The sequence below is a fragment of the Poecilia reticulata genome, chromosome 19 (genome assembly GCF_904066995.2).
Source record: "Poecilia reticulata chromosome 19, P_reticulata-male-v2, whole genome shotgun sequence".
Taxonomy (NCBI): Eukaryota; Metazoa; Chordata; class Actinopteri; order Cyprinodontiformes; family Poeciliidae; genus Poecilia; species Poecilia reticulata.
The window spans coordinates 25743607-25758347 of NC_088848.1; the positions used below are offsets into that span (position 1 = coordinate 25743607).

The following is a 14741-nucleotide window of genomic DNA, read 5'->3' on the forward strand; positions in this document are numbered from 1 at the left end:
CTCAAAAGCTGTAAGATGAGTTTGTTCAGATACAATATGTGTAACAGATAAAATGGCGACTCTGATCAAAAATTGCCGACTTTCTTATGGGTGTAGACCTTGGCTCTCAGGGACTTTTTTTTTACCTTCTGTCAAGAATTTCATTATTATTGAATAATGAAATTCAATAATGAATTTCATTATTGTTGGTCAAAGCATGGTTCTGGGATGATTTTTTTTCTTTTTAAAGATTCTAGGGGGTGCTGTGAAGAAATTTGACCACGCCCACCAAATATTGGACTGCATTTACATTCGGGTGGACAAGGATCGATCAGTGAGTTTGGTGATCGATCAGTGAGTTTGGTGAAGCTCGACTCAAATAAGTGGAATTTAGAGCCAAAAGTATGGCAACAGTGTAACTGCACTTTAAAGCAAGTGAGACCAACTAGTTATCTGTCTTCTAACACAAGATTATCTTGATTAGATAAAGGGTGTCAGAGATGGAGCTTTCAAAGAAAAAAAAGTCACTTTCTGTTCTGAGGGGCAGGGATTGCTTATATGACGTCATACTATGATGACATAGGATCGTCAGGCATCCAACCAGGATCACTCATACCAAGTTTGGTGCCAATTTACCTTTTTGTTTGAAAGTTCTACCGTTTTGTTTGCTTTGGCGAGTATGCCAAGTTCACCGCTCGGCCATGATCCCTGTATATATATGAAAACCCCGTTATTTTAACTGCATCCAGACCAAAAATGAAACCGATAGGTCTTAATCCCAAGGAGGAGTTCTTTAAAGTTCGAGGTGAGTGAAAAATCGCCCAAATTTGCCCTTTGACCCAAAATGGCCACCTCCCTGTACATTTTAGGAGGTACATCCAAGAGACTTTGTTTTCTTGACTTGGGGGAGATCTACCCAAGTACTGAATTTCAGATCTCTACGACCTATGGTTTGTCTTACCTCACATTAGGGGTCACTGTAGAGTAGTTTGGCTTCGCCCACTTGCTGTTCCACTAGAATCCAAAAACTTTAGTTGGGGGGGAAATTTTTGGTGAAGATTGGTGAGTTTTTGAATATGTTAAAGCCTCCTAAAAGCCGTGTACTTTGTCCGAAAAATAATAAGAAATACTGCAATCACAAAAGGCCTTTGCAGCGCTTCACTGCTTGGGCCTAAATAAGCAAATCACAAAACACAAACAAATGTGTCTCAACTGAACATTAAAAATAACTAAAATGGCAGCAAATGAGGAAAAACAAGAAAGAAATGAAATGAAAGAAGAGAAAATAACAAACTAAATCCAAACAAGGGACCATAACAAAGATTTTGAATAATCATCAAATGTATATGTCAGGGGTAAGGCAATATGTCAATAGTGATATGACAACAAACGTTATAATTTTATACTGTTACTAATTTCACATTTTTGTTTGAAAAATATCAAGCATGTCAGCAAGTTCTATTTGATCTCATGTATTGCTACAGAAACAGAACAAAGGTTGTATGGACAGGGTACTAATCTATTTTAATCAGTGTATTTTATTTGCTATTTTGTTCATATAATTACGCATTTTTAGGTAAGGTAATTTTATTTATATAGCACATTTTCAGCAACAAGGCAATTCAAAGTGCTTCACATGAGTTAAAAGGAAATACAAACAAAATAACAAACCAAAGGAAAGAAGAAGAAAAAAAAAAGCAAAATGACTCATCTAAATCCTTTTCTGGTGTAAAGTGAGTAGTTACAGTTTCTAAAAAGTAGTAATATAAAAGTAATTAAGTAGTGACTGTTCCTGTTAAGTATTTCTGGATTCTAAGAACGTAGTTATTCTAATTCTAATTCTGATTCCATTTCTGGGCTGTATAATATTGATCTAAATAGTGTGTTCTCCACAATTTCTAATATTACAAATAAACTAAAATAATCCTTTTCTGGTTTAAATAGGGAATACTTTTATTCATGTCTTTTACCATCTGTCTAGGAACTGCAGGTGAAAAATCATTGGACTTCTTATCCACAGAAATGCTACTAATATGCATTGTCCCTGTATTAAATGAAGACATTTTTAAAAGTTATACGTTAGTTCTGTCATCTTTAATCAGTGCAATATTTGAAGACAAGGAGGGGGTCAAACTTTGACAGAGTAATTTTTAGGTCAATTTCATATTGTTAGTAAGCTGGGAACCCAGACCAAAGAAAAGTCAAACTATTCTATTTTAATCAGGATGCAGTTTATTAACTTAATATACTAACTTTACAGTTAAAGCAACAAAGTTTATAACAATCACTATGCAAGTGACCTTCAACTAAAACTCCAAACAGCAATTGTTTTTTTCTTACTTAACCTTTGTTTTGCCAGGTTAAAAAAACACTTTTTCAAGAGTCCTGGACAAGCGGCAAAAACAAATACAGCACAAAAATATTACACAGTTAAAGAAAATGTCAATCAGAAATAGAATAATTCTCAATGCATCAATGTCATCTAATAACTTCTTTCACCATTGTTCTCAGTATTTTCCACATTTGTGTCCTTGAGTTCAGATAGTTCCTGTTGTTCCAGGATTTTTATTTATAGAGTGAGTTTGTAACTCCCCACTCATTTGGGTGGATGTAGTAAATGGGATTATGGGCGAGTTTGATGGTCCTCTGTGCAGGGAGGAAGTAACAATTCCTGCGTTGGGTGGATTTCTGCGCTAGTCATATCTGGGCAGAGTCAGAAGTGAATGATGAGAACCCACCCACTTCCAGCTAGTCACATTTCTGTTACATTTTTAAGCTGTGACTGAATCCACAGTTCCACAGAACTTGGGTCTCGTGAAAGTTCTAACGTTCACATGGTAACAGCTTTTCAGTGTTTGTTTAAGAATGAGTAGGAAGTAACATGTTTTATTTTTGTTCTGGTTTCTATTTTGTAGACTAAAGGCCAGAATGATAGGATTGTGTCATCGGACAAAAACAGAAGCAACCAGCTGCCATCAACTGAAGTGGCAGTCATGTCTCAGCAAGGCCCACGGACCATCGTTCTCCAGAAGGACTCACAAGGTTTCGGCTTCACTTTGCGCCACTTCATTGTGTACCCACCAGAGTCAGCCCTCCAAAGCCTCAAGGTAGCAGTCTGCGTAGTTACAATTGTTTTGATACCTCATAGAGATGTAAATGTAGTTAACTTCATAGTCTTGTTTCAGCATTCAGTTTTAGCTCATGTATGACCAAGTGAAAGGTTCCTCCACATTTTAATAAACCAGCTAAATACCAGTTCCATCAAAGTCATTATTGAAATATTCATCATTTGTAATTTCAGTGTCATTCAATTATTTTCTGCTATGCCTCCCCTAGGGGGCGTATCTTTTTCATGTCTCTCCCCTCAAGTTATACGCCTTTTAAAAAAGGCATATGAGAAGTTAGTTAAATTTAGCTTTTGCAGTAAACCTAAGAGAAAAATAGACTTTGTGTTTATTGCTCATTTGTTGGTTTTGCTACTTGTATTTTTTTTACCTCATTTGTTAGTCGTTTTTTTAGTAGCTCCATTTCCAATGTGCACAAAACTTTGACATTCTGTTAGTATGAAAAATACACAATTTCACAATTACTGTTTCCCTTAAATAAGATATGCAATTAAAATTACATGTGAATAAGTTGATGAGCGACTAGAGAAAATATCAGTGTCTCACTCAGGCAGTTAGCTATCCTCTTGTAGCCTTGGCCATCTTCATGTAGCACAACAATTTCTCTTTCAGGTCCTCAGAGTTCTTTGCCATATTGGAACTTTCAATGACAAGTATGAGAGAATGAGAGCTGTTGGGGTTTTTTAAAGTCAGTTCAAGACCTGTATAGAACCAGACACAAGACAAATGAGGGTTTTATGACTTCCTTTGCAAAGGGAGAGATCCACAACCTCTAACCCGCTCGGGATCAAAGATTGGTGAGCTCTGCTCAACTCTGCTTGGAAATGGCTTTTATTATGATGACCTTCTTCAGTAGAACAATGCTGAGATAACAGAACAGATGGACCCCTTGAGTAGGAAATTACATTATAGATACAGAAAGAACCTTAAAGCATGACTGGTCAAAGGTAACTGAACACATGTAGATAAAACACTCAAATAAAATGATGAAACAATGATTAGTTAAAATGATTAATTTTACCCAACATTCCCCCCTGTTCAACATTTTATTTCCTAAATACAACAAGTTTTACCAATTAACGTACAAACTCCACCTTGAGAGGCTGTCAGCATATCTAATACCATTCTGTTTTGCAGTACCATTGTCCTAATGGCTGCCAATTCCTTCTGTTGTCCTTTAACAATGTCCATTGTGATGTTCACAAATGCATGAAATCTGTAAGAGAGCGTTTCCAAACGCAGAATGTTCTTTGCCACACCTATCCATGGAAACAAAGCAAGAGTAACCTTTTGTCCATCAGTCCAGTGTTTGTGTTCTGGAGGAACGTCAGTCCCCCAGACTGAGTCATGAGGCTTAAAGTTCAATACTTCACGTTTCCGTTTACCCGATGATGAAGCTGGTCGACGACTGATGATAGTGGTTCCGTCTGACACCCACACAGGTGCACAGCGACCCTGAAATTCTCCTGGTAGAAAGTCATATAGTTTATGACCACAGAGCCACATTGCTCCAGGAGTCGAGAATCGAGGCACGGCGATATTACTCGGACCGATACGTGACATCAGGAAGGTGTTGCTGCAGGAGGAGGTGTTACCGAGTTTTGTACCGCTAACAACCGATCCTTGAGTCCAGCAGCAAGGATGTTTCATATCGGGTCGGCGTTCAGTCCAAAAAGTACGGGGAGCTGTGTTTCCCTCCCACTTCAGGACTGCAGGAAATCTGTCACACTGGGCGGAGTGAACTTCAACAATATCAGAGGGATTAGTAGATGAGTATCTGAGGGCAGTGTTCTTACCCCCTAAAGATCGACTCTGGAAACACTCCGCTTCCTCTGCTGTCATTGGTTCATAGGTCAGAGTAGGCTGGTGTGAGCTAAGTGGAAGTCTGGAACAAACGTAGCACCCTGCCTCTCCGGTGGAATTTTGTGCTAGGTAATGTAGGTAGGCTACCCACAGGTTACCACCGCCATCCTGGTGTTCATCTAGGTTTTGCAACCAAGTAGTGAAGTCATCATGGTGGAGTTGTAGAGTGTAGCACACAGAGACCACAGCACAACAGAGAACCCACCCAATGAAGGCTCCCATTGTTGCTAGGTTACAGGGACACTGGAGGCACCTGTTCTAAGGGGTGAGAGTCCTTTCTTCACTGAAGTTGAGACGAAACACCTCTATACAGTGTAACCCCTTTGTAATCAGACTTTGGACTTTGATCTCACCCTTAAGGCTCCAGCACTCTCTGCAGCTTACAGTGGCTCAGGTGAATCCAGGAAGGTCTTTCTGCGATCTTAACAGCTGTTGGTGTCATCAACAGAACCTGGTAGGGTCCTTCCCATCGAGGACTGGCCCAGTTCTTTCTTTTGATAACCTTTATGTAGACCCAGTCTCCTGGTTTGATTTGTGGATCCTCCTGTGAAGGAATAGAATCAGACGGCAGTAAATTTGCTTTTAACAGTTCTTTGTCGTTTAACATTTTTATCATGTAATCAGCCAATGTCTGTTCTTCATCAGCTTTGTCCAAATCTTTTCCAAAAAGAGGTAATCTGTAAGATCTGCCATGAATGATTTCAAAAGGTGTTAACCCATCTATGTTGGAAGTTATTCTCATATACAATTTTACTAAATCCAAACATACAGGCCATGGTCTTCCTGTTTCTTCCATACATTTTCTTAATCTGCTCTTTATAGTTCCATTTGTTCTTTCAACCAAGCCTGCACTTTGGGGGTGATAGGCACAATGGTTCTTCAAGGTTATGCCTAAATGTTGAGCCATCTGACTGATGATTTGGTTCACAAAATGTGGTCCATTGTCACTGTAGATTGTTTCTGGAATGCCATGTTGTGGGATAATAGTTTTGCAAATAGCTTTAGCTACTGTTAGTGCATCATTATGCTTTGATGGAACAATTTCTACAATAACCAAGCAATATTTGTATGGTCCACTTTGTGTTAATTCAATAAAATCCATGTGCATTGTTTGAAAAGGGTAGGAGGGTTTAGGGAAAACTCCTCTTTTGGGACGCACATATCCTTGTGGATTATGTTTTATACAGGTGGGGCATGATTTACAGAAACCCTTTAAGTACTTTTCTAGACCATAAGTTGTAAAATATTTTCGAATTAATGATATCATCCCCCCTGTTGACACACGGCAGGGACCATGGGTCACAACAACCGCTGCTTTGAAAAGGGACCTGGGCAAAACAGGTTTATTAGCGACATGATAGAGACCATCCATATACACATAAACATGAAACATTAAAATCCGTAGTCTCGTTACCTTTGTCTGAGTCACGTCTCACCAGAGAACAATGGATTTCTCTAAACTTGTTGATCTCAGTGCTGCAGACTGTGAAGTCAGCGGGCAGCCCTCCTCTCAAGGCCTAAGAGAGATATGAGGCTGGATAATGTCCAGGTCGGTACCTTACTCTGACCGCTGACCCCTCCAGATATGCAGCCAAAGGATCATTTCACCAAGTTGGTGTTATACTCTAATTATGACACAATACATTAAACATTGTTCTCGAGGAGAATGTATTTTTTTATTTTTATTTTTTTTAGTTTTTACCACATCTCAGCTTCTCTTCCTTCAGAAAAGCCATAATTCCATGAACCTCTCCTCTTCCCCAATGTTTTTCCAAAGCACAATGAAGTGCTTCTCCTAGCTCAAGTCCATTTAATCTATAAGAAGAAATCAACCCTTCCATATCTACTATAAAACTATCCACATCCTCTTCTACATTTGTTACACCTGCTACTGCTTGTCTAGCTTCTTCCAATGTCCATGGTCTAAAGACATATAAATGTTCTGGAGCACCTTGTACTCCTGCTCTAGGATTTGCAACTTGGACCATTGGACAGGCATTCATTACATCATCAGAATCACTAGGAAGGTCGGGAACTGATTGTTTTTCCTGTTTTAACTTTTTTTCTGTACTGCGAAGGACCATTTTAGTGCTCTTCTGTGGCTTGAACTCTTTCTCCTGTTCAGCCAAGTTGTCTAAAAGGTCCGTTACTTCTGCATAGGGACCAGGTTGAGCTAATGATTCATCTGGCTGCGGGGACGGAGAATGGATTGGAGCTCCTCCCGCAGCACCAAGAGCATTGTCATAAGGGGGAGGGGCACATGGTTGTGTCTAATTATCCTCTGGTCTGACAAAGAGGGATTTTGCCTTTCGATCATTTTCTGTGCCTTTTGTTCTCTTCTAAATTTTGCTTCTGTCAACCATGTCTCTGCACATTGTTTTTCTTTTTTCTAGTTTAATTTTCTTATTTCCTTTGGCATAGGTTATTTTTGTATTTAAAAGACCGACTAATTCTTCCCAAAGGGGAACTTTTAGCTCCATCTTCATTTGATAATTTTTTATCAATTTTTCTCTGAATTCTAAACTATTAGGGTGTTTTAAAACCATGTGTTTTTCATCTCCTTGTGGTTTATAACCCTTTCCTTGTTTATTTCCCATATTGCTCAAATACTCTGTGTTGATTCTCTCAAAACAACAAAAAAACCAGCAACAGCAAAAATTATGTGTGTGTACTCTCAACAGAGGATTGCTATACTGTGAGCCCCGATTGTCCCCTGAAAGACAGGCTTCTAGGCTGAGACTATTTCTCAGTCCGGTCTTTCACTTAGGCTTCTAATGCCGAGGACAGAACGAGTTTTAAATCCTCAGTTGATTCCACACCATTCATTCACTCATTCATACAAAAACAGAATTTAAGTTGAACACCGTCAACTAGGGACTCTAACCCAGAATTTAAGTTGAACGCCGTCAACTAGGGACTCTAACCCAGAATTTAAGTTGAACGCCGTCAACTAGGGACTCTAACCCAGAATTTAAGTTGAACGCATCAACTAGGGACTCTAACCCAGAATTTAAGTTGAACGCCGTCAACTAGGGACTCTAACCCAGAATTTAAGTTTGAACGCCGTCAACTAGGGACTCTAACCCAGAATTTAAGTTGAACGCCGTCAACTAGGGACTCTAACCCAGAATTTAAGTTGAACGCCGTCAACTAGGGACTCTAACCCAGAATTTAAGTTGAACGCCGTCAACTAGGGACTCTAACCCAGAATTTAAGTTGAACGCCGTCAACTAGGGACTCTAACCCAGAATTTAAGTTGAACGCCGTCAACTAGGGACTCTAACCCAGAATTTAAGTTGAACTCCGTCAACTAGGGACTCTAACCCAGAATTTAAGTTTCTCTTTAGTATCGGCTGTTTCATATGAAAAGCTTCTACTCACTCAATTGGTGTGTCGGTTTGGTCAGGTCGGATCCCGTCAATCGGCCGCTGACAGACGAAGGGAGACCTATTTCACCGGCCCAGCGGAGAATTTACTCCCCGGGACTTTGTTCGGGTCTTGTTGACTCCGGCAGTGCACTGGCTTCGGTGTGTCGTCCTCAGTCAGCCAACGGTCGGTATGTTGGGATCCGGGTCACGGCACCAAGTTGTTGGGGTTTTTTAAAGTCAGTTCAAGACCTGTATAGAACCAGACACAAGACAAATGAGGGTTTTATGACTTCCTTTGCAAAGGGAGAGATCCACAACCTCTAGCCCGCTCGGGATCAAAGATTGGTGAGCTCTGCTCAACTCTGCTTGGAAATGGCTTTTATTATGATGACCTTCTTCAGTAGAACAATGCTGAGATAACAGAACAGATGGACCCCTTGAGTAGGAAATTACATTATAGATACAGAAAGAACCTTAAAGCATGACTGGTCAAAGGTAACTGAACACATGTAGATAAAACACTCAAATAAAATGATGAAACAATGATTAGTTAAAATGATTAATTTTACCCAACAAGAGCTGTACTAGAACCATTAATGGCTGTATACAGAGCTATTTTGAGGGAAGAATACATTTACAATTTTATATAAGCTGCACACAGACTACTTTTCATTGTGTCAAAGTGTCATTTTGTCAGTGTTGTCTCGTGGAAAGATATACTTAAATATGTGCAGAAATGTGAGGGGTGTACTAATTTTTGTGATACACTGTATGTTTATCTGTCAGTGCTATGCATCTAAAAATGCTATCATCAAGTTTTCACACCGAAAACTATAGTGAGTTGTTAATGTTAAATATTATCATCGGATAACACTCTTTGAGTGACAGGACTGAAGTGGAAGCTTAGGAGCATTGAAACAATTTATATACACAAGAATATCACTTCCTTCAGAAGAATATCCTACACGTTTAAAATGAAAAGCTATTGCAGATGTATGCACTAATTATTAGAATATCACACCTTTTAAAAAGTATTTTAAATACAGAAGTGTTTGTAAGAATAAAACGGTATCAGACAGGGAAACAAGTTTTTATTTAAATTAAACAGACATCTACAGATCATTGCAACTCTTTTTTGCGTATTAATACGTTGTATGACAGACTTTATCAAATGCAGCCAGAATGTGTCTACAGAACTGCGCAGGTCACTGAAATTACAGGATATGCTTAATATACACTAATATTACACTGCTAGTACACAACTTCAATCTCAAATAACATCGCTATCAACATGCTCTATTTAACATGGTTAATAAAAGAGTGTTATTAAACTAAAATATTTTCAAGTATTGGGACAAAATAGCCCACAAAAACAACATATTTTGCCCTGACTTACGGGACCAACAAGCAATTCTTGTTAACAGTAAAGTAATGACATTGAGATGGAAAACTCAAGCCATTTATAAATATGTTTACAAACTCCCTGTCGTAAACTTAAACCATGAAGTAATAGTGTTGTGGAAAAAAATACTTTAACAAAAGTCTGGGTGAGAAGAAAATAAGAAATGTATTAAAAATTTGCAAGATGAGAATAAAAGTACAGAGTCAAGGAGTCTGTCAGGTCAGTGGATGGTTTCCTTTTATAGGTTCTGGTCAGCAGATGATGTAGCAGCAGGTTGTCACCATCTCTGGGTTTTTCCCAACAAAGAGAAGAGAGGCTTGATTTTACTAAAGTTATGAATCCTTGATTGTTATGCACCAAGGATGCGTGGAGCCTAACACAGATGGTCTTTTCATTTGTCTATTGCTAAGGAAAGGGGGTTGTTATCTAAGCAGCCTCATTTCTGGGTTGGGGAAGTAACACTTAGATCAGTGGTCCCCAAACTACGGCCTGCGGGCCGGATCCGGCCCGCCTCCACATTTGGTCCGGGCCCCTGAACAATACCAGAGAGCATTTAGATGTTTTTTCATTTACCGTATTTTCCAGACTACAAGCCGTTTATATGCGTATTTTTCTTCAACCACCAGGGGACTCTTTAGCAGGAAGTGAATCATTGGAAGTCTGGTTACTTGCGCGCCAACATTGAGCCACAAACAGCAAAATGAGTCAGAAACAGTTCAGATGTCTTTGGAAAGTTTCTTTACAAAGGAGAAAAGGCCCAGAGAAGAGACAGGAGGATGAATTTATCCAGGACTCCTAGATGGGACCGTCTGGTTGCAGAGAAACAAGCTCAGGGCTCCGTTAGTCAGTATCGTGAGTTAAAATTTTCACCAACGTAAGATGTTCGTTTTTGTGACGTTTCTGTATCTTATTTCAATGGGATATATAACGTTACCATAGCGACCAGAGTCAGAGCATTTGGGCAGTGGTCGAGAGGAGAGGAGTAGAGCTTGTGAGTCTTAAGTCTGGTTTAAACGGAAAGATTTAAGAATGTCGGCCGATTCTCCAAACCTCTGTGACCACAGAGCTGATAAAGTCCAACAGGTTCGATGGTTCGTGTTCAGCCACACGGCACGAAGCGATTCCAGTCACAAACATCCCGATTCCAGAGGATAATCCAGTAAAACCCCCAACATAGCAGGAATTTAGAATAACCAAACATGGATGACGATGTAGAAGCAATAGTGAGAGTTTGTGGAATCATTTTAAGAGATAAAAGACGCAACAAAAAGAAAAGACAGTGGATGAAAGACGACGGGAGCAGCCGCTCTATTTGCGGCACTATGATTTGGAGGTGACTGTGTTTTTCATAGTTAACATTTTTAACTGAATAAACATAAACTTATGTAATAATGACCTTTACATATAATAATAAACATTTCCACATATCATCTCCGATATCCACCGGACTCTCAGTTGCGCGATATGTCAGCTGTTTGGGATTCCCCTCTGCTCTGACGTCACCGCGCTTTCTGATTGGCTCCCTGTCACATTCAGCAGGTTGTATTCTCGTTCCCAGTCAGGGAAAAACCCACAGGCTGCGATAAAAGGGCAAAGACACCTCAAACAGGGCATATTCAGGATTTAGCGGGAACACCACTAGCCTTAGCCAAGATGCTTTATCTGACTGTTCATCCCCCCTCCCTCTCCCAGGGCTGCAACAAAATTCCCAAGTCTTGACTGGTCCGCGGTAATAAAAAGGTTCGGGACCATTGGGTTAGCACATGCTAGTAGCAACACGAAGGATCAGCACTTTTACTGTTACAGTTACCGTTCGGAAATTACCGTAATCAGTTCTGTTAAATCTAAACGTGGCAACTTTTTCTTTTTCAACCCTAATAAATGTGATATTCAATTGACCTGTTATGACTCAGATTTTGGCTGTCCGCCCCTCTGCTGCTGCTGCATTGTTGTGGAAAACCGGCAGAGATATCTGCTGCTTATATGTTTTATGTTTACTGGTTTAAAAAACAAAAAAAGCTTTGAGGTTGTGGCTTATAGTCCAGTGCGGCTCATAGTTCGGAAAATACGGACTATAATCCTTCCTGGATTTTTTCTCTGAAGAACCCAGAGAGGATTATTTGATTGTGCTTTCTGGAAAACGATATATTTTTTTACATTTAGGCACTCCTGCAATCGTCTTTTTCTGTTTCACTTTTTCTGTTACAAACTGACTCCGGCCCCCCAACAGAGAAGGAAAAGTTATGTGGCCCTCACAGGAAAAAGTTTGGGGACCCCTGACTTAGATGGTCTCCAGGATCAAAGACATCCCCTGCTGTTACATGACATTGTAGAAGTCTATATGAGAGCAACTTGATCAATCTCATGATGAGATCATGCAGACACAATCAAAAGCACAAGGAACAGCAGTACAGCAGTAGAGCTGTTTTCTGGGAATAGCTTGGAGGAAACAACAGTGCTTCCTTCATCTAGTGTTTCTCCTGGATAAACAAAGGTTTATTTACAGCTCACACACTCTGCATGTACACCTACAAGTAGTCAACTGCTATGTTTTTGTTTTTGACCACTCCCATAGCAACATTGTGGGCCTGCTGCAGGATTTTCTAATGTAATGATGAATGACTGAATCAAAGCTGATGCAGGGATAAAGTTATTGGAGACAGACACCACCCATCAGAGATCTTGACAGTTGCTTACCATAGAGACTGGTGGATGGACATTACTGCTGACTGCTGAAAGAAGACTCTGATTCAATGATCAAGAGACTAGAATGACAATAATAATAATAATCTTTATTGTCATTATAGAACCATGCAATAAGTTACATGGATTATAGTGAAATTGGTGAAAAGTAGTACTTCAGGGTATTTAATGCTCTTATGGCTACCAGGTATAAACCGTTCTTCAGTCTGTTTGTTGTTGCTTTAATGCTCCTGTAACTGCAGCCAGATGGCAACAGTTGGAACAAATTGTGACTGGGATGTGAGGAGTCTTTTAAAATATTCCTGGCTTTCCTGAGACAGCGGGACCTGTGGAGATCTTCAAGAGTAGGCAGAGAGCAGCCGATGGTCTTCTGGACAGATTTTACGATTCTCTGGAGAGTCTTCCTCTGTGCAGCTGGGGAACCACACAGAGACAATAGCAGATGATATTTCCAATAGAACATCGAGAAGGACACCAGCAGTTTTTGAGAAACTCCTCCTGAGGACTCTCAGGAAATAGATCCTCTGCTGGGCCTTCTTTGCCAGTTCTGCTGTGTTTACATCCCAGGCCAGTTTATCCATGATCTGAACTCCCAGGAAACGGACGTTTGACACCATCTACGCAGATGTTAAGTGGTTCAATGTCTCTTTTCCTTCTCCTAAAATCCATTATGATCTCCTTGGTCTTGGCTGTGTTTAGGATCAGGTTGTCTGTGCACCATGCTGTAATTCGCTCCACCTCGTTCCTGTAGGCAGACTCATCCCCCCCTGAGATGAGGCCCACTACAGTTGTGTCGTCTGTAAATTTAACAAGGGTGGTACTTTGATGGACTGAAACACAATCATGTTTCAGTCCATCAGTACAGCGTGAAGAGCAGAAGGCTGAAAACACAGCCCTGGCTCCCCAGCCAGTGCTGATGTAGATCGCTGAAGAAGTATGGGGGCCCATTCTGACTCTTTGCTTGCGATCTGTCAGGAAGTCCTGGACAGCAACAGGTGGAAGAGGGAATTCCCAGGTCTGCCAGATTATAGACTTATCTGTCAGGGAGGATGGTATTGAATGCCGAGCTGAAATGTGCATAGGTATCTCGGTGCGCAAGGTGGGAGAAGACAGCATGCAGGACAGTGGCAACAGCATCTTCAGTTGAAAATTGCATAGAGTGTAATGTAAAGTGTGCTACATTTCTGAGGGAACCTCACATTTTTATAAGGGCAGCAGCTGGTTCAGCAAACTAACGGGAAGTCAGTGCTACATGGATTAATGTGTGAAATAAGCTATTGATGATTTCTTATCCTCTGACCTCTTGCAGGTCCTTCAATAACAGCTTAGACTACAAGTTTCCTGGGCACAGGAAGCTGCACATTTCTCATTCAGTAGCCATGGTGTAGAGCAGAAGTCCCCACTGCCCCTGCATGTTGTAGGTGTTCCCCTGCTGCTGCACACTTGGCTTAAATGAATAAGTGATTAACTAGCAATTTATGCTGAGGAAGTAATGCAATCATCTGATCAGCTGTGCTGGAGTGGGGAAACATATAAACCATGCAGGACAGTGGACCCTGAGGACCAGGGTGGGGGACCAGTGGTGTAGCCCTGGGTGTAAAATCTGAGCTCAGTAACACCTCTCTGTGTCTGTCCTGCCTAATGATTTTTTCTTTCTTTCTTTTTCTTTTTTTACTTTCCCACAGGATGAAGAAAATGATAATTTACCAGGAAAGGGTAAGTGTTTTATGTCCTGTCCCAGGTGAAAAAAAGTATACTTTAGTATACTTCAAACATACTTAAATTTGTGAAAGTACACTTTAAGTATACTAAATATTAAGTGTAGTACCTATAAGTATATCTGAAGTATACTAAAAATACATTTGTACCAATTTCGAAATTAGTACTTTAAACACACTTAAACATAATTGTACCAAAATACACTTTTAATATATTCAATAAACGTATACTTTAAGTGAACAAAATATGAATGAATATGTATGAATTTTTAACTGCCTTAATAATCTTTCACTATTTATTAAAATAGCAAACAACCAAAAAAGGATAATCATCCGTTTTAGCACTTCCGCATTTTTTTTGCCACATAGAATGCTTCCGGTTCACAGGCAACAGTATGTTAACAGGGAACAGTATGTTAACAGGGAACAGTATGTTAACAGGGAACAGTATGTTAACAGGGAACAGTATGTTAACAGGCAACAGTATGTTAACAGGGAACAGTATGTTAACAGGGAACAGTATGTTAACAGTGGCTCTTCAGTCCTGCAGGACTATTAATGATGCTTATAGAATTATTCAGAT

The 14741-nt window shown here is 40.0% G+C and overlaps 1 protein-coding gene and 1 long non-coding RNA gene across 15 annotated transcripts in view; one reads left to right on the top strand and one right to left on the bottom strand.

Moving 5' to 3' along the window:
• Positions 1–14741, top strand: part of LOC103482112 (rho GTPase-activating protein 23-like) — a 128722-nt gene that overhangs the window by 48763 nt on the left and 65218 nt on the right. For 12 of the 14 annotated variants that reach the window (XM_008438047.3, XM_008438050.3, XM_008438046.3 and 9 more), the window contains exons 2-3: positions 2895–3086; positions 14126–14156. In XM_008438047.3, coding sequence (XP_008436269.1) covers positions 2895–3086; positions 14126–14156 — 223 coding nt within the window. Of the gene's footprint in view, positions 1–2792; positions 2817–2894; positions 3087–14125; positions 14157–14741 lie in introns of those variants that run through there. The other 2 variants (XM_081600340.1, XM_081600341.1) reach the window with 1 other exon arrangement.
• Positions 3832–8562, bottom strand: LOC103468142 (uncharacterized). Its single transcript, XR_014084992.1, has 2 exons — positions 8349–8562; positions 3832–5511 (listed from the first exon to the last, which is right to left on the bottom strand). It is a non-coding gene; the product is annotated as an uncharacterized LOC103468142 (long non-coding RNA).